Raw genomic sequence first — 20,928 nt, 5'->3', positions numbered from 1 at the left:
CAGACAGGATATGCCATGTTTGTTCCTACTGTGTCTTATTTTGTTTCTTATCATTTCTTGGGTAGAACGTAATCAACTCTTCTCAGAGACTAAATACGAGGGTCAACCCCTGATTTCCTTTAGATCCTTTACAGAAAACAGAGACAGAGAGGAAGTCCACTCTCACCTTCTTTCCCTCAATAACCATCAAGATGCATCCACCCACTGTCAAGGCAATCATTACATAGCTGATCTTCACCCGGATCTTGTTCTTTGCAGCATCAAGCATCTCAAACCTAGTAACATAATGAGATCATGAGAGAAAGTTAACATTTCTCTTTCTGAAGTTGCCATTAAGAAATAAAGCTCTGTGTGTGACAAGTCAGAAGTGGAGTGGTACCCATAAATATAAAAAAGATGTGAGACCTGGAAATCTTCTAGGATTTGGGGGAGAATGAGGAGTTTTCGCAACTCACGCTAAATTTACATATAAAATCCAACAAGATAGCACAAACTTAAAAGAAAGAAAAAGAGTTAAAGAAAGTGTGAAGACAAAGTGGATCCAAGAACAAAGGGGGGGTGGGGAAGAGCAAGATGTATTAATTTATGCTTGCTATGCTGGTCCCCATTTTGGCTTTCAAGTTTCACATTAGCAGCCAATGCTAACAGTGAAACCAGAAGCTATTTCTCCCTGGGGTTCTTAAGAAGATGTTATATGATATAACGATTGTCTGAACAACATCCTCACAACAGATACTGCAATGAGCTTCATGAGTTTCATATGTTTCAACATGAATCACAATTCAGACAGAAAACAAATGTGGGAGAGAGTTAAACAATGTACTTTTCATACCCAGGTTTTTTGCTTTCTTCCTTGAACCAGGGATCGATTTAATAATCTAAAGCTAATACTTAGATTTAGAACCAGGAATAGATTCCAGAGACTATCTGAAACAGCAGAAAGGTCCTTTAAGTAATGCTTACTTAATGTTTACCTTTTAACTAATGTTTTGCTAAAACTGCATGGCAGTGAACTTGAGACTATGCTCTTTGGCAAGTACGTCTTTGAAGCTGTCCACTGAATACAGATCCATGTGCCTTAACAGAACATTGAGGGTTGGATTATCAATCTTGTGTGAAAACTAGGAGGCCTAATAAGGAAGAGTCTAAAGAGAAGACCACTCCACCTTTGTGATTCTCTATGTAGGCAGTGAGTTGTAGTACTACTACATGAATCTAGTAGATCCTCAGGGCAGGGCATGAAGAGTCCAAACGGGCCCCAGAGAGAGCAATGGCCTCTTCAGTAGGGATGTAAATAGGAAGTGATTAGCTCTAGATGATGGGATGGGAGTGCTAACTTCCTTCCTTCCTCTTTTTTCCCCCCAGATTTTTAATACACATTACTTTAGAAATCAGGAGGAAAAAAAACACTTTAAAAATGCTTAGAAGGAGGCACAGGGTCCAGGCATGGCAGGTGGTAGAACCCCTAAAGCATATACACTGTGATGTAAGAGCTGGGACCCAGTGAGGTATTGTGAAGGGAGTTCTCGGGGCACTGAAGCTGCGCCTGCAGGGCAGTGGGAGGAACCAGGGACAATGGCTAAGGACAGTGAATTGCTCTGTTGAGAGCCCACCAACAAGAAATTAACTAACCATGCTGACATTATTTTATGTGAACTGGCACATCCAACTAAAGTGCTGCGATACTCGTGAAAAGAAATATATTTTACGTTTCATTACAAGAATTTTCCTTTCAAAATATTTTACATTAAAAAAGTAAAATGCACTTAAATAAGGCCATGAGGTTGCCCTCCATTCCACAGAAGCAATCAGAATAGGCAGGCTAAACAGTGCCTGTTCAGAGCTACCAGCACAAGGATGAACCCCTGCCCAGGCCCAGAGAAGAGCATTCTGTGGTGACTCACTGGGTAGGGATCCTGGAACCACCCGCAAGGCAGACTGAAGAAGGTGCTCCATAGCAAAGTCTATACAGCACCTATGAGGGTCATGGGTATACACCAGCTTGCTTGCTGCTGGAATATTCAGGAAGAAGTTAAGATACAGGCAGGAACTTAATATCATTGTTATTTCCAACTTGCTCTTGTTTCCCAGGAGAGGACACTGTCACCTTAGCTAAGAAGGACCAGGGCTTTCCAGCTGAAATAATTTTAGTGAAAATAATGTGCTCTTTAATTTGACGGACAGAAGTAGAACGGCTCTGTTAAAGCCATTGTAAACACAAAGCAAGTAATACTTCTCTTCCTGGGAAAAGATACCCTGAATGAACTCAGATCTTTTAAAATCATGCCTTGGAACCAGAAACCAGAAGGTCCAGGAATTGTTTCATGCTAGAAGGGAACATCTAAGAGCTTTTTTCCCAACTCCCTATCGGTGAAGATGATGATGCCCCACAGTGGACATGGCATCTGCTTCTCACAATCTCTTGGCGAATATGCAAACCAATCCATGTCTTTAACATCAGGAGGCTGGGGCAGTGCTTCTCAACGAGGGTTTGTTTTGTTTTGTTTTTTTGTCCCCCCAGGGGACATTTGGCAACGTCTGGAGACATTTCATTGTTATAACTAAGGGCCACTGGCGTTCTTTTTTTTTTTTTTTATGTTTTATTTATTTCTGAGAAAGAGAGAGAGACAGCGTGAGCAGGGGAGGGTCAGAGAGAGAGGGAGACACAGAATCTGAAGCAGGCTCCAGGCTCTGAGCTGGCAGTCAGCACAGGGACTGATGCTGGGCTCGAACGCATGAACCGTGAGATCATGACCTGAGCTAAAGTCGGACGCTCAACCAACTGAGCCACCCAGGCACCCCAGTGCCACTGGTGTTTGGAGGATGAAAAGAGCAAGCAAGGAGGCTGCTAAACATCTTATCATGTATACAACAGCCTCCGAAAACAAAGGATTATCTCGACCAAAATGTCAATAGCACTGGGACTGAGAAACCATGAGTCAGAGGAATCTACACTCATCTACAGACTCTGAAAAAGTCCCAAGATCTCAGCCACAGCTGAGTTTAAGGAAATTGGTGATAGGAAGCATGCTTTCCTGGATCCCAGAAAGAGAATATGTTGCTCTTAAATACTTTTTATGCCTTTGGTTGAACACTTGAGTGGAGTTTATAGAATATAATTATTGTCAATGGCGCCTAACTGATATACCTAGATTAAAAAAAGCTAAAAACAGTGGACATCACTGCTTAGTGACAATTCTGTAGCTAGGAGAGGAAATCAATCAGTTGACTTTGGAGTACCTGACAGCTCTCCACTAGGTGTGACATACTGTATCCATGATAAGGCACAGATTTTCCAGCACTGTTTTTATTGCAGGTACTTGCCAAAGAGGAAACCTTTACAGAAGTGAAAACCGTTCTAGAATTAGGTTGAAAGGTTTTAAATCAGGACTCAAAGGAACTGTTTTTCCTCGGAAATAGATCAGTGAGAAATAAAAGCTGCTTACAACCCCTAAGTTCGGCACTCACGAGACAGTCTCTGGGATTTCATCTTCCTTTTTGAAGCGACCTGACCATACCAGGATCTTCCTCTCCCATTGTGTAGGTTTGTGTAATGGCACTCTGTGGCTGTAAGTGTCTATGAGAAAAACAAGACAAGATATCTTACTTGAGGTTATGATTCTCAAATTTAGCAATTAAAAAGTGCTATTTGTGCTTTTTAGTTATCCACTAAACAGAACATTGAGAAACCTCAAGCAAATTAGAGCTTTGTTTGAATGGAATTTCTTAGGATGCCTCAAATGAGATTCAAAATTCTGTGAAGACTGAGGTAAAATAAAAGCATTATTTGCTAGCCATTGAAAGTTTAAAGAACACCATAAGCAAGGATATAAAGATAAAGAAGAACTAAGAAGGGAACAATGAGAAGCTTATTTGACTTCAGTAGAAAAAGAAAAAAGTTTTAAGGTAAAATAAGATTATCAAAGACCCTGAGTGTCAGGCTAAGCTTTTTAAACCCGATTTGGGAACTGCTGTATACTTCGAAGCAAGGAAGAAGTTAACGTTTTAGAAGATTCCATAATAGATGGAAGAGAGAAAGGAAGGATAGGATAGAGTAGGCAACAAGTCCAAACAGGAGCTTGTAATACAAGAGTGTGGCGATATGGTCTGAAGTGGAGTTGTAATGTTAGAAAAGAGACAAAACAGTCAATCTGAAGATGACTGAAAGAATCTGGAGACTGATTAAGACAAGGAAGGAATTAAAGAACCTCATATGTGAATGAGCAAGACAACAATAGTACTGTTAAACAAAATCAGGAGACCGAAAAGAATCAATTAGGAAAGGAAAAAGCATGAATACTATTTTGTACCTATCTACTGGGTCTAACTTTACACCTTCTGAATAGGCTTCATTAATTAAGTCAAAAGCAGAGATAATCATCGGTGCAAAGGGACAGCCAGTGAAGGTGATTAAGACCCAAGATAGTGTCTAGGAGAAAGAGGCAGCGGAGGAAAATGAAGTGGCCAGAGAGGCAGATGAACAAGAAAGGCACACAACCACAACCTGTAAGAGAAAGTCTTTCAAAAGAAAGGAGAAGTTTTTGAAAATAAGGAGCAGAAAAAATTAGGGAATCACAAAAGTTAGGAAATCACAAAATGTTAGGGTTAGAAAGGAACTTCGGAGATACTCTCATTCAACCTCCATGTACCACCTACATCTCTCACAGACGGAGCGTCTCCTTGACTGTTACCTACACCGTCATACTCCTTCCCATTGCCACATCTTTGTGCTGTGCCTTTCACTTAACCAGAAGGCAACAGCAAAAGGAAATGGAAAGTCACTAGGAAAAAAATCCATAAAGAACCAAAGGTGAGAAAAGAGGTTTAGAAGTATAGAAATGGCATTGTTTTGCTTTCTTTCCATTGTTAAGTACATTAAAGATCATCTGGAAAGTATGGATGGAAAAGAAGAAGACAAAAACTATCTCTAATTCTCCTGTTGTAGCACAATCACTTTATTTGTATTTTGGCAGTGTTTCCTAAGTCTTATCCCTGAACGTATGTGTGTATGTGTCATTTATATGTATATCGTGATATGCTTACACACGATATAAAATTTTGTATCCTGTTTGTTCACTGACATCATGACAAACATTTTCCATGCCAGTACATGGTATTCAAAAATACCATTTCCAGCAACTGTACAATCTCATCAAATAGATCTAACATACATAATTAATCATTCCTGGATTATGTGACATTTAGATTTAGTTCTCATTTTTCTATTATACATAAAAATGGAAACATCTTTACCCTCGAGTTTTTTCCACATTTGGGGTTATTCCTGAGGATAGATACCCAGAAGTGAAATACCAGGTTGAAGGGTATAAACGTTTTTAAGCTCCTGATAAAAATATTCTCTGAAGATAGTTCTTTTTCATTCACCAAGCCTTGCCTGACCTGAGTGTATACCCATGAAGAAAGAACAAGCAAATAGCTTGTGGGACCCTACAGTTTCTATTTTATGCTCCTTGTTTCCACACTGGTAACAGTGACAAGGGTTTGAGTTAAGAATAGGACTAATGATGGCTGAAATTAATGCCCAAGCCAGAGGCTAGCCCTAGATACATTGTACCCCAAACATCATTTCGTAATGTGGTTCATCTTTGGGGTTCCTTACAAGATAACTTCTAGATCACTATTTACTTTGGTGCATCCATTCTCCAACAAAAAGCTCCAATCTAATCCTGGAAATAAGAGATAAAAATGACAAGTGAGGAAAAGGAAGAAAGCAATGCTACCTGTGAGCCAATAAAAGTACAATCTGGGAGGCCTCAACTATAGGATAGGGTATGACAAGCATGTGATGACTTGTCTTTTAGGTTCTTTTGATTCCAAGTTGTTCCATCTTCAGAAGCTTCCATAACTGGAAAAATGAATAAATACTTACAGGGTGGAGCTTTTGGACTTTCTTGTGGTTTGGTACAAAATCCATTTATTCTTTTCAAATCAGAGTTTCTGGTAATTCTTAGAGATGAGGAAGCATCTCTTTCATATAACCTAAAACAGCTTCCTAGAAAAGATAAGAAAATGTTTCAGAGAAAGAAAATCTAATATTGTCTCAAAATGAGAAATGCCTACAAAGAATATATTTCATTTATAAAAATTAACTCACTTAAAAACTGAATATACTACTCTGTAAGATACATATATTTTTTAAAAAAATTTATAATGTTTATTTCTGAGAGAGAGAGGGAGAGACAGAGTGTGAGTGGGGGAGGGGCAGAGAGAGAGAGGGAGGCACAGAATCCAAAGCAGGCTCCAGGCTCTGAGCTGTCAGCACAGAGCCTGACGCGCGGCTTGAACTCACAAACCGCGAAATCATGACCTGAGCCGGAATCGGATGCTTAACTGACTGAGCCACCCAGGCTGCCCCCAGTTAGATACATACATTTAAAGTGTGATACTTGGTGCTGTTTTAAAATATACATGTTTTGCTCATTAGGAAATTAGCAATTTGTAATATAAACATTTTATCAGCTGTAAGTTTTATAAAAGTACGTCTCACATGTATCTTGTCATAACAATGCTCCTAGTGGAAATACTACACAGTATAGCACTGAGCTGTTTAGATAAAGATTAGAACCTCCCACAAGTGATAAACCAAGATGCCAAGTTGCCAATACTACTCTGGTAAACTCTGGGTAGGGGAGCTGCAATGGCCAGCAAGGGGCTTTAGAAAGCCTTGTTTTGCCCAAACTGTAATTCTCCAACTGGAAATCAACTTCAGGTATAGTCATTAATTCTGTAAAATTTTAAACTATATATTAAAAATTGTATTAAGCTATATTACATATATATATAGTTAATTTTAAACATCTAAATTCTTTTTTTTTTTTTTTAAATATTTTTTATTTATTTCTAGGAGAGAGAGAGAGAGAGACAGCGTGAGCAGGGGAGGGTCAGAGAGAGAGGGGGAGTCACAGACTGAAACAGGCTCCAGGCTCTGAGCTGGCAGTCAGCACAGAGCCCGACGCGGGGCTCGAACCCAAGAACCGCGAGATCATGACCCAAGCGAAAGTCGGACGCTTAACCGACTACGCCACCCAGGCGCCCCTAAACATCTAAATTCTAAGCACACATAGAGATCAGTACTATAAATCCCCACGTACTCACCACCCAGTGTCAACAATTACCAACACATGGCCAATACAGTTTCATCTGAACACCCTCCCTACTCCCTACTGAATTATTTTAAAGCAAATCCTAAACATCCTATTAGTTCATCTATGAATACTTCCATATGCACCTCACAACGGCAACTTTTCAAAATCATTATCCATAATACCATTAGCTTAACTAAAAAACATTTCCTTGATATTAGCATATTATGATCAAGTATTATATTTCCTCAATGGGCTCACCATTTTTTAATAGATAGTTTATTCTAAATAGGTGCACATTGAATATGGCTGTTGTGTCCTATGTAGGTCTCCCCTTTCCTTATCATTTGTCGAAGAAACTACATCATTAACTCTGTAGAATTTCCCTCATTTCAGATCTTGCTGATTGTATCCCCATGGTGTTGTTTAACATATTCTTCTAATTCTTTTTTGTTTTTCTTGTAAACAGATTTTTGAGGCTTCATCAGATTTAGAATTTTTAGGAAGAATATGCCATAGGTGGTACTATGTATGTTCTTCCCACTTTATCATATCAAGAGGCATACATCAATTTTATTTTGTAAGATTAACCAGTAGATGCTATCAGTCTGACTCATCTCTTATAAAGTTCTCCATCAACCTTTCATTTAATGTTTTTAGCCGACATTGATGATTGTTACCTAGATCTACTGTTTGATTATAGAATGTAAAATGGTAGTATTCTACACGAACTATTGGATTATCCTAAGGTAAAAGTCCACAGGAAATGTGGAATAAATGCTTAATTCTTTCCATTTGCCAGTTTCAAACTGATGAATTGTTTTCCTTTCAGCCTTGACAGGTGACCTTTTGCTTAAAAATAACACAAGGAACTCTTGCATTTTAACATATTATGTACTCCAGCCCATTTCAGTCATTTTTCTTTTTGATGCTCAGATATTCCCATTTTTAGTCACTAGGGACCCTTCCAAGTTGGCTCCTGAGTACTTTCAACATGTGCTCAGTGATCACTGATAGCTTCCCCACTCTCCGACATGATGTTCCAGACTTGTTTTGAATGCTTCCTGTCCCTGATTTAGAATCAGACATTCCTTCAGGGTGTTCTGGTTCCTTTAAAGAGGAAGCATTACTGGGTTTGTCATTGTTTCCGTGCCTTCTCAGTTAACAAAACTAGGAAATACATTCATTCCTAAAACAAATGTATGATTAAGAATTTAGTTTTGGTTAGCCATTTTCACCTTTAGCCTTAGCATGAAAATTTTTAAATCAATCATAATTAATCAGCATTCAAAGCAGAGAAAGCCAAAAATAGTTTTGATGGGTGAGAGAAAGGGAGTGATTCTGAATATGAGGGTCATCATACAAGAAAGACCCCTAGAGTCCTAGAACATGGAAAAAGGAGAGCACTATGAAGTACAATGGAACAAAAAAGAAAGCTGGAAAGACACCAGTGATAAATTTATTAGTGTCCTGGCACGTGATGCTCAGGGTTACAAAGAAAGTAATGCCCAAAACTGTCTTTAATGTAACCAGAATGTTCCCTCACAGCTTTGTAGATAAAAGCTCACAGGAAAATTCAAGTAGTTTTTAAAATCTATTTGTTAGGGGGTGCCTGGGTGGCTCAGTCAGTAAAGCGTCCAACTTCGGCTCAGGTCATGATCTCATGGTTTGTGGGTTCGAGCCCCACATCAGGTTCTGTGCTGACAGCCAGCTCAGAGCCTGGAGCCTGTTTCAGATTCTGTATCTCCCTCTCTCTCTGATCCTCCCCTGTTCATGCTGTCTCTTTCTCTCTCTCTCAGAAATAAAAAAAAAAACATTTTAAAAAATTAAAAAAAAATCTATTTGTTTGTTGACAAACAGTCTGTACCTCTGCAGTTCCAAACTCCTACTTGGATGTCTTTGTAGCTTCAGAGTTGGAGTTATTAAGGTGAGGCAAGAGAGGGAACAGGAATAAAATATACAGGTGGACTTCCCAAAGCTGTTGAGAAACATGATTTCTTTACTTTTTTTCTCTTGCTGTTAAAAACTTTAAAAAGTTTATTTATTATTATTTTAATAATCTTTAAATTTTTCTTAATGTTTATTTTTGAGAGAGAGCGCACAAAAATTGAGGAGAGGCAGAGAGAGAGACACACACACAGAATCCAAAGCAGGTTCCAGGCTCTGAACTGTCAGCACAGAGCCCGACACGTGGCTTGAATCCACAATCTACAAGATCATGACCTGAGCCAAAGTTGGATACTTAACTGACTGAGCCATCCAGGCACCCCTATTTATTTATTTTTGAGAAAGAGAGAAAGAGAAAGCAAACTAGGGAAAGGCAGAGAGAGATTGAGAGAGAGAGAGAGAGAGAGAGAGAGAGAGAGAGAGAGAGAATCTCAAGCAGATTACACACTGTCAGCGCAGAGCCTGACACGGGGCTCAGACTCACAAACCATGAGTTCATGACCTGACCTGAGATCAAGAAATGGTTAAGCATCCAACTCTTGGTGCGGCTCAAGTCATAATCTCACGATTTGTGATAATGAGCCCTGGTTTGTGACATTGAGCCCTGTGTCGTCAGGCTTCTCACTTACAGCATGAAGCCTGCTTGAGATTCTCTCCCTCTCAAAATAAACAAACATTAAAAATAATAAATGTAAGAATTTAAAAGATATTACTATAGACTTAAATGGGCATATGCTTATATTTGTGTAAAGATTTTTAAAATAACACTTGACATATAACACCATTATAAAATTAATCCTTTTAAAGTGTACAGTATCATGGTTTTTAGCTTATTCACAAAGTTGTGTACTGATCACTACCACCTAATTGCAGAAGATTTTCATCATCCTAAAAGAAACACCAGATCCATTAAGTCACTTTCTGTTTCTTCCTCCCTCCAACCCTAGGAAACCACTAATCAACTTTCTGTCTCTATGGATTTGCATATTCTGGAAATATGGAATATGTTGGATGTTTTATATAAATAGAATCATATACTATGTGGCCTTTTATGACTGGCTTCTTTCACTCAGCATGTTTTCAAGGTTCATCCATGTTGTAGTATTTATCAGTACCTTATTTTTTATGAAGCAGGCTCCAGGCTCTGAGCTAGCTGTCAGCATAGAGCCTGATGTGGGGCTGGAACCCATCAACCGCGAGATCATGACCTGAGCCGAAGTCGGATGCTTATTAACTGACTGAGCCACCCAGGCACCCTTATCTTATTGTGATTTTGATTTGTATTTCTCTACTGAGTAATGACAATGAGAATCTCTTTACTTGGTTGTTGACTAGTTGTATATGTTCTTGGGGAAATGTTTATTCAGCTCCTTTGCTCATTTCTTAACTGGGTTGGAGTTTTATAATTGAGTTGTACTGTCTAATGTAGGACTTGCAAATATTTTCCTCCATTTTGTCTTTTCACCACCTTGATATCCTTTAAATACAGAAGTTTAAAATTTTGATGAAGTCCCGTTTATCCTTTTTTTCTTTTGTTGCTTGAGCTTTTGGTGTCATATACAAGGTCACAAAAGCTTATTCCTATGCTATAGTCTAAGAATGTTATCGTTTTAAGTTTTAACATTTAGGTCTGATGCATTTGGAGTTAATATAGGTATACTGTGTGGAAGGGATCCAACTCCATTCTTTTGCAGGTGGATGTCCAATTTTTCCAGCATCATTGGTTGGAAAAAAGCATTCTTTCCCTTATTGAACTTTTTTTTGCACAATATAAAAAAATTTGAGCATAAATGTGAGGGTTTATTAGTAGACTCTCAATTCAATTATACTAATCTATATTTCCTTGTATTCTATGTTCTGTGTTAGCTTAGTGGCCACTTAATCACTGGCCAGACATCCTTCAGTGCCTTACACCAAGAATTCTGCCAGCCTTTGCCAAAAGGCTCTGTGTGCCTTTTGCAGCATGCTCTGGGTGGGTGAAGGAAAAGCTGTTCTCACTGAATAGGCTGAGTTGGGTGAAAAAAAAGGCAGGCCCAGTGAATGGGTTTTCCAGGGAAGTGACAGACAAGGCAACATAACAATTCTCAGGGGTTGGGGATTTTAGGGAGCTCCAAATCCATTCTGCCTTCTTCAGTGACTGCTGGAATTCCTGGTTTTCATTAGCTACTGTGATTGAGAGGCTCTTGGTTTTCAAGGCTACTGTGAAGCTGACAGGAGAAAGGAAATTGTTAAAACTATTATAAAGCTTGCTGTTCTTACCATGATTACATCATTTTTCTTGTATAAATGCTGCTCAGGTTATCACAAGCCTTTGGTTATTTTCTAGAGTTCTGAAAAAGTTGATTTTAAGAATTTTTGGCGGTGTTTTCATTGCTCTTATATAGGAGTGGATTTTCAGAGGTCCTCTTACATACCAGAAATTGGGACCTATGTTTATGTAAAGATTTGTGGTTATTTGCTGTCTAATTTCTTTCATAAGGGGCTGCATTAATTTCATTTCTTTTTTTTTTTTTATTTGAGAGCGAGCGAGAGAGGACACAAGTGGGGAAGGGTCAAAGAGAGGAAGACACAGCATCTGAAGCAGGCTCCAGGCTCCAAGCCGTCAGCACAGAGCCTGACACGGGGCTCAAACCCACAAACCATGAGATCACGATCTGAGCTGAAGTTGGGGACTTAACCGACTGAGCCACGCAGGCGCCCCTTTATTTCATTTTCTAAGTCTGTAATCCCAGAAGGCCTTGCCCAGATCTGGGTAACCAGCCCAGCAGTGCCACCTAGTGGCAGTAAGTGTGCACCATAAGGGAAGTAGATAAATTACAGTATAATTGAGCTCTACATCTTTCCCATTTGAAATATGGATAATGTAGTATTTACTGCAAATGGAAAAACAAATGTGACAGCACTTGGCAAGATGCTTGAAACACAGCAGGCACTCTAAAGTTTAAGTGTGTTTTTTGAAACATTACTCTAAACAGTATTTTTCACAACATTACCACAACATTTTTCCTTAAAAAAAAATTTTTTTTTAATGTTTCATTTTTGAGAAAGAGAGAGATACAGCATGAGCAGGGGAGGGTCAGGGAGAGAGGGAGACACAGAATCTGAAGACAGGCTCCAGGCTCTGAGCTAGCTGTCAGCACAGAGACCGACAGAGGGCTCGAACCCACGAACTGTGAGATCATGACCTGAGCTGAAGTCAGACGCGTAACCGACTGAGCCACTCAGGCGGCCCTCCACAACACTTTACAATTTTACTCCTAAAGTGGTCAGAATTTCTGACCCAGGTAACTTTATGCATGAAGGTATTCTATAAAACTTTTCAACAGTTTTTCACAGCTCTCAGGATTAAAACAAAATTATGTAATGCTGTGATTCTCAAACTTAAAAGTGCACCAGAACCACCTGAATGGCTTGTTTGAACACAAAGCACTGGGGGACACGTACCTCGTTTCCAAATCAATAGCTCTCGGGTGGAGGTGGGACATCTGCATTTATAACAAGTTCTTAGGTGAAGCTGCTACCGCTGATATGAAACTACACTTTCAGGACCACTGTGTTTGGGTTGTTTTGTTTGTTTGTTTGTTTGTTTGTTTAAAAAAATGTGGTAAAATATACATAACAAAAATTTACCATTTTTACCATTTTTAAGTGTACAGTTCTGTGGCATTAAGTACGTCTATTCCATTGTGTCACCATCACCAACATCTATCTCCAGGACTTTTTCATCTTCCCCAGAAAACCTCTTGTTTAACGTGACTACAAGACCCCATCTCACAGCCTCCTGCTGCATTCCCTCTGGTCGGCGCGGAGACAGAGAGGAACAAGTATACTGAAAGTGAGCTACAAGGTCCATAGGAGACAGATTGTTTCCTTAGGGATTGCTCTTCCCCATCCCTCTTACTGAGAACAGAGACAGTTTAGCAGGATTGAAGACAACGTGACTCTCAGCTCAGTTTGGGTAATAACGATACGGCAAAAAGTGCTAACAGGTACACCTACTTACTACCGGTCACATAAATGCACGTTTGGAGATACTCATTGAACAAATAAGTGAGTACCTACTATGTATCAGGCATTGTTCTAGATAACATATAAAAGAGATTTTTTTAAAAAATCTATGCTAATAAAACCTATATTCTACTGGCGGGAAAGTACGTACACATACACACTGTTAGATCATAAATGACGAGAGAGAGAAAAATGAACATTGGGGACACTGGGGACATGACATAAAATGAAGCGTTTATGTACCTGGAATGGGGTGTGTGAGATTTTAGGTAGACTACTAAGGTAGGTTCACTGTGAGAATGCCACTTTGAAGGAAGGAAGGGAACTAGCTATGTAGATATCTGGCGGCAGGATATTCCAAACAGAATCCATGGTAAGAGCAAAGGCCCTACTGTGGTCCTAAGGACCACAAAGGGGAGGCCAGAGAGGAGGTGGCTGGAATGGAATAAGGGGAGTAAGAGTTGAGGTGACAGAAGTATTTGGGGTGAAGGTGAAAAATAGGTACCTGAAGGCATGAGAGGTTTACCTAGATCAGAAAATATCTCCCAGCTTTTTCTTACTGCAACTTCATACTGGATGCCAACTGTTGGAGGCCGGCTCCGGCAGGTCTAGGGGTCCCTGAAGGATGGACGGCGTTGGCGAGAGAGTGAGAGAGCCCCGAGATCCCTTCTGATCACCAGGCAGGCATCTCTGTCCTGTTGGTTTTTGTGTCTTTATTTGAAGGTTCAGCAACAACATAAAGTCAGAGAAAGGAATTTCTCACAATGGGAGGCCTTTTGTGATAACAATAGAATTATTCCGACCAAGGAAATAACAGAATGTTCTTAGTGAAAAATAGGATAACATATAGGTCAAATTGTATATAGATAAGTTAGGAGTATTTTGTCTGGCTCTCAAGAGGATGAATGTTTATGAATTGGTTTGTTTGTGGAGACTATCATGGGGGCCCTGAATGGGTCAGTCTTTTGTCCCTGGGTTATGTTTTAGCTACTCTTATCTATCCTCATCCCAGCTGCCAGTGTAAGGGAGGGTGTTTGTGGAAAGTAGGCCTTGGGGAAGGGACTGTTATGTTTCACCAATTAGCAAAGATATATGTGGTAACTATGTTTTGCTCTTAGCCCCCAAATAGGCCCTTGGTCTCAGGGCCAGGCTCAATTGTAATTCTTGTGTTCTTAACCCCCTAAGTCTTGGATCTGCAAGGCCCATAGGAAGAGCCTTTTGACAATCGCCCACAGAGCTTTCATCTAAAATCTCTTTTGTAAAGGCAGGAATATGCTTTTCCTTATGAGGTATCTGTATTCAGAATATGGGTCTGATATGGAATATTGTGAGGCCTGGTCAATACCAGTAGGCTTATATCCAACATGAGCCAATAGTAGCAGAAGGAGATACCAGTTTTCATTTCTCATGGCAGGAGCTGCAAACACTGCCATTTCCTTGCTGTGACTGCCATCCAGAGAGGCCGGTGCGGCTCCCGGCAGCCAATAATTTTTACCTCTCTAAAGTATAAATGCTGATCAAAACATATGCAAATATGATCATATTTCACATATTAGAAATAACAAATGTAAAAAAAATTTTAACTGAAATCACTAAAGAAAATTATGAAATACTTAATGTGATTTGTTATTTTGCAATTACAAAAAAAGCCTAAAAAAGCTTTAGTATCATTAAGATGTCCTTTCTTCTTTTTCTGTCTCAAAGAGATAAAATAGATTGCCCTACAGACAACCAAGCCAGAAATTTTCCATCCTCTGGTGAATCACAATTAAAAACATACAAATCAAAAGAAAAACAATCCTTTAACCCTCTGGCTGCACTCGCAGCCGGCCCCTGGCTGACCGTTTCTGCGTCCCCGGGGCCCTAGCAGGAAGTCTAGCCGAATTCGCACTGCCGCCTCTGAGGATGTGACTGATGAATGGCTGGTTAACCTAGGGTAGATGTTCTCAAACTTTAGTATGCATCAGAAGCACCCAGAGGACTTGTAACAGATTACCAGACCCCAGTTTCAGAGTTTTTGATTCAGTGAGTATGGGCAGAGCAGAGCCTACGAATTCCCATCTCTACAGCTTCCCCAGTGATGCTGCTACTGCTATTCTGGGGGCTCACAATTGGGAGTACCTCAGAGGTTTTACCAGTAGCTACAGTGGGTCAGCTGGGATGAGGCAGGTTCAAGTACCGGCTTTTGCCTTGTTGTCCCCTCCTTTCCATAAAAAGCCTTTCCAACCTCATGATGGACAGTGCAGAGAGGTAGGGATGACTTTTTTCCCAGAGTCTTTCAAGACACTCCTGGAGAGACTCATCAGTGATGTGACCTTAGACAGGAAGGTTCAATGAGTGCTGGGAGAGAAAGAGGCTTTTAGAAGATTACTTAATTTAGTGTTTTATAACCTGTATGAAGTGTGTTGCAAGTATGTTGCAAACTATGAAATCTGCTAATGATCTGCTTAAAAATAAAATCATGGCATTTGTCAAAACCCATAAACTTACACATCACAAATAGCTTTTAATATATGCAAAATTTAAAATATCAACCAGGATGTTAGGAGAATCCAAGGATGGAATGCAGACTGTGACTAATATGTCAAACTGTATTAGAAATGTCTGACATGACCTAACCTCACAACCTTTAAGGTTGGGGGGGGGGGGAGGGAGCAAAGAAGCTGACCTAAGTAACTTTGGAAAACACTGTTGTGGCTGGAAACTGTACCAAAGATAAAAAGAACTATACATAAACACTGTACACTAGTTGGCAAATTTGTTTCTTATAGGAGCATGGGTTAACAGTTCTGAAACTACAAGTATACTAGGATTAAACAAATATGTAAATAAATGGTAGATAATGGGGGGTCCTGGGTGGCTCAGGAGGTGGTTAAGCATCTGATTTGATTTCAGCTTACGTCATGATCTCACTGTTCTTGAGTTTGAGCCCCGCATTAGGCTCTGTGCTGACAACATGGAGCCTGCTTGGGATTCTCTCTCTCCTTCTCTCTGCCCCTCCCCCCTCAGAATAAATAAACTTATTTATAAATAAGTAAATGGTACATAATGAGAGTCCAGAGAAAGAAGTTCCAAAAGCAATGGTAGAAAGCTAGAATGAATGTGGTGCTGGATCAGAGAATTCAGTATGAACTCCTACAAGTTTACATAGGTATTTTTTAAAGTATGTATTTATTTATATGTCACATACATCTTTATGTATATAGAGACACGACAGACAAAAGATATAAACACAGAGGCACCTAGGTAGCTCAGTTGGCTGAACATACAGCTCTTGATTCCAGCTGATGTCATGATCTCACAGGATCGAGCCCCATGTTGGGCTCTGCACTGACAGTATGGATTCTGCTTGGGATTCTCTCTCTCCTTCTCTTTCTGCCCCTCCCCAATTCAAGCATGCACATTCTCTCAAAATAAACAAACACTTTTTAAAAAGATACAGACATTGGGGCACCTGGTGGCTCAGTCGGTTAAGCGTCCGACTTTGGCTCAGGTTGTGACCTTGTAATTCATGGGTTCAAGCTCTGTGTCAGGCTCTATGCTGACAGCTCAAGGCCTGGAGCCTGCTTTGGATTCTATGTCTCCCTCTCTCTCTACCCCTTTCCCACTCATGCTCTCTCTCTCAAAAATAAATAAACATAAAAAATTTTTTAAAATAAAGATACAGACACAATCCTAACTGTGTGTGTATACAACATTGGTTAGTATACATACATGTATTTCCTAGCTCTACCCAATAGGAGGGCATGGAATCAGTGATAGGAGCAAGCACACTCAATGCCCAGATCTGGATTTTTAAGTATCATTAGTGAAAGAAACTAGGGCTCCTTGGAGAAGAATGGCTGACTCTAGGCTGAAACAGAGAAACGAGTCTGGAATATCCTGCAGTGCAGGAAAATAAGGAAGTATTCAAAAAACACAAGATGTTTTTTGGAAGGGGTTGTAAAGGGACACAGGAGCTGATCTGACAGAGCCTAACCTGGAATAATTTGAACAAAACAATGTAGTAATAGATTATGACTTGAGATATAAAATACATTAATCCATACTGATATAAATAATAACTGAATAAATGAGGGAGAAGGGACAAATCTTCCTTACAGAAAAATCCCAGATACATGGAGATATTCTTCCCTCTGGGATTCCTTTCCCCTTGTGGGAAAGTATGAGTTGGACTGAGTTAGGGACTTATTTCCAAAGAACAGAGAATGGGAAGGGAAAAACTAACTTTACAAGGAGGAAACAAACTGCTCAAGGTTAAAATCATAAGTCACTTGGATATCGTCTAATATGGTTTAATAAAAAGGACACTTGACCTCTGTGCTACTTATTCTTTTCTCAAACCCACTCTGATCCTAAGTAAGCATCAAACAAACCCAAATTGAGACATATTCTACAAAATATCTGACCAGTATTCTTTAAAACTATCAAGATCATGAAAACCAAAGAATGTGAAACTGTCACAGTCCAGAAGAGACTAAGGAGACATTGACAACTAAATGTGCTGGGTCATCCTGGAACAGAAAATGGGACATTAGTAGAATAGCTGGTGAGACCTGAATAAAGTCTGTCCTTTAGTTAATAGTAATACATCAATGCTAATTTCTTAGTTCTGTCAAATGTACTATAGTTATGTAAGATGTCAAAATTAGGGGCAGGGGTGCCTGGGTGGCTTAGTCGCTTAAGCATCCGGCTTCAGCTCAGGTCATGATCTCGCGATTCATGGGTTCTAGCCCCGCGTCGGGCTCTGTGGTGACAGCTAACTCACAGCCTGGAGCCTGTTTCAGATTCTGTGTCTCCCTCTCTATCTGACCCTCTCCTGCTCACTCTGTCTCTCACTCTCAGAAATAAATAAAACATTAAAATAAATAAATAAATAAATAAAATTAGGGGCAACTGGGTGAGAGGTATACAGAATTCCTGTACTGTCTCTGCAACTTTTCTGTAAATTAAATTATTCCAAAATAAAAATACCTTTTAAAACACGGGTACTTGGGTATTAATTATATCTCATTTTTACTCTACACAGGTTTTATGCCTATTTTATATATACTTGATATTTAATATTTCTTTTAAATGTTTTATTTATTTCTAGGAGAGAGAGAGAGAGAGAGAGAGAGAGACAGCGTGAGCAGGGGAGGGTCAGAGAGAGAGGGAGTCACAGACTGAAACAGGCTCCAGGCTCTGAGCTGGCAGTCAGCACAGAGCCCGACGCGGGGCCCGAACCCAGGAACCGCGAGATCATGACCTAAGCAAAAGTTGGACGCTTAACTGACTAAGCCACCCAGGCGCCCCTAGATATTTAATATTTTCAAAGTTAGCGAGAATTTGATGTTGTATCTATAAAAATGTCATTCTCACTCACTTGAACTCCAATATGCTTTTGAAATGGGATAGAGAAAGAAAGGAATGTAGTAGGAAATGTTCCCCATTTCAGGGTAGACTTAAAATGTGTAGACGAAGGTCATGTGACTAATGTACACTGATGGAAATAAGAAAATTACACATGTTAGTATATATCTTGTCACACCTTGCTATTTTCAAGACTGGTTGACATCTCCTGGGAACTTGTTAGAATAAATGCAAATTCTCAGCTCCCACCCAGACCTACAGAATCTAAGTCTGGATATTTTTTTTTTTTTTTTGAGAGACAGACAGAGCGAGAGAGAGAGAGCGCGCAAGCAGGGTAGAGGAGCAGAGACAGAAAGAGAGAGAGAATCCCAAATCCCAAACAGGTTCCACACTCAGCGCAGAGCCTGACATGGGGCTTGATCCCACCACCCTAGGATCATGACCTGATCCAAAATCAAGAGTCAGATGCTTAACCGTCTGAACCATCCAGGTACCCTTGGGATTCTGCATTTTTAATGAGATATCCAAGTGATTCATGTGAACATTAAATTTCAAGAAGCAAATAGATACCCACATTCATTCAACAGCTGATGAGCACTTACTATGTGCCTAACACATGGAAATGAATACCACATATTCTAAAGTCTAAAAGAGTACTATTTACTCAGCATCAGCTGGGAGCTTCATAGAAGTACAAATTCTCAGACCCCAGCCCAAACCTTCAGAGTTTCCTGGAGTATGGCCTAGAAAAAATGTTTTAATAAGCTCTCTAAGTCATGCTTATGCATACTGAAGTTTAAGAAGCTGTGCTCTAGAAAAGTGAATTTCAAATTTTGCATACAACAATCACCAGAGTAGCTTTTACAAAAAATGCAGAGCCATCCAATTAAATCCCAGTGTCTGGGAGTAGAACTCTGGCATCAATATTTTTTTAAATTCTCTAAGTGATTATAAAGTGCTGCTACATTTGAGAATCGCTGCTTTTTAACACAATCAGCTAGAGTCCTTGTTGAGCACAGGTTACATTGATGACCAGGGCACCTCCAGAGCTTAATACCTGTCTCTGGCAGGGTCCAAAATCCCTCTTTTCAACAACTAATTTGCTTAAAGGAAGTTCTGCTTTATTTCTGACTTCAGCACATCAGTAATATGTTACTCACTACACAGCTGTATGCCCAACTTTCAGATTTTACAAGAGTATGCAGGCTCATACACTTCACCTGGTGACCTGCAGTGTGAATTGTTCTTCAGCTGCTTTACCTCCTCTTCCCCTTTGGAAAAGGCTGTATTTCACATCCCTCCTCCATCCTCCACAGCAGACGGCTAGTCCTCCAGAGTAAAAGGCCACTGTCTGATGATCTCACAAGGAATGACCAGAGTTCGAAGAGCTGATTCTACCACACTGCGATGTGACCATTTGCCCACCTTCTTCTCTTTTCCTAATGCTCTAGAAGGCCAGGAGCTTCCAGGACCCTGGTCTGGAGAAGCAACTTGTTTCTGGGGCAACAATGTTCCTTTTCATGGCCTATGGAAAGATTTTTTTTTTTTTTTTAAAGGAGATAGAAGCTTATTGAGTACATTGCAAGGGAGTGGCAGGTGGGACAGCAGAGGAAAGGCTGTCTGCCCATGGAAAGATAGTTTAATCTCAGTACATAGGCAGTTATTCTGTTAGCCCACAAATGTCTCTTTAATCCTTCTAGAATTCAGATAGGATATTGCTAGTCCTAAAATGTTTGCTGTGACAGGAAAGGGGAAGTCTGAGAAAGGAACATTCAAAGTTTATTTTGAGAATCAGATCAATTTTAAGTCTCAAGAGGACAAAGCCAAATGTGTGCTTATCCTGATAATTGCAAAGCTCATAAACATACACCCTTTAATCAACACTATATTTTATAGTTATGATGAAATTTTATGTCAAATGTTTGTAGCTGTTCAGTAGACCTAGAAGGAAGAATGACTAAGTTAGGATAATTATCTCACTTAGAGAAGCTAGAGATCTTATTTCTACTCTAAGCCCATGTAATTTAAAGAACCACTGATTTAGTTTCCACCTTAGAAGCAAAGCTGGCCTAATGGCTGGTCGCAACAAAACAAATGAATAAACCAGAGATACTAACCTACTCTGAGTTTTTTCAATGATTAGGCTTGATATCTCCTGTCTGCAATTATTCTGAAAAGGATGGATATTTTTTGCCTCCAAACTCTGATTTGCCCAGCTCTTGTATGTGACATAGACTTCCGAATCTCTCTGCCAGGCTCCCATCCCTCACAAACCTACCTGCCTTCTTAATGAGGTCCATGATGATGTTCTAGGGCTTAGAATTTAATCTGGCTCTGGTGACTGTGCCTATCCATGCTCCCCAACAGTGAAAGTCCTTTTTGTTTGCCAAATGCCCAAAAGGATTTGGAAAACAGGGAACAGCTGTGAGCAGGAAAACAACAACAATGGTGATTTTATACAGTAATCTGAGTGCAGAATGCAAGACGGGCCAGGGGTGAGGAAAACGTAGAGGTAAAG

General features: G+C 39.9%; 2 protein-coding genes across 4 annotated transcripts in view; one reads left to right on the top strand and one right to left on the bottom strand.

Moving 5' to 3' along the window:
* The window catches only part of MIX23 (mitochondrial matrix import factor 23), a 61,648-nt gene that overhangs the window by 7,195 nt on the left and 33,525 nt on the right, over nt 1-20,928 (top strand). The gene's annotated exons all lie outside the window — the stretch shown is intronic.
* FAM162A (family with sequence similarity 162 member A) overlaps nt 1-20,928 on the bottom strand; it is a 30,503-nt gene that overhangs the window by 2,757 nt on the left and 6,818 nt on the right. The window contains exons 1-4 of one of the 2 annotated variants that reach the window (XM_039240604.1): nt 20,689-20,725; nt 5,891-6,013; nt 3,469-3,577; nt 167-275 (exon numbers count right to left, since the gene is read on the bottom strand). In XM_039240604.1, the coding sequence (XP_039096535.1) occupies nt 167-275; nt 3,469-3,577; nt 5,891-6,013; nt 20,689-20,710 (363 nt within the window). In that variant the 5' untranslated portion in view covers nt 20,711-20,725. Of the gene's footprint in view, nt 1-166; nt 276-3,468; nt 3,578-5,890; nt 6,014-20,688; nt 20,726-20,928 lie in introns of those variants that run through there. The other variant, XM_039240603.1, reaches the window with a different exon arrangement.

The sequence above is a fragment of the Hyaena hyaena genome, unplaced genomic scaffold, assembly GCF_003009895.1.
Source record: "Hyaena hyaena isolate Hyena2069 unplaced genomic scaffold, ASM300989v1 scaffold_180, whole genome shotgun sequence".
Classification (NCBI taxonomy): Eukaryota; Metazoa; Chordata; class Mammalia; order Carnivora; family Hyaenidae; genus Hyaena; species Hyaena hyaena.
This window is presented reverse-complemented; position numbering and strand designations above follow the sequence as displayed.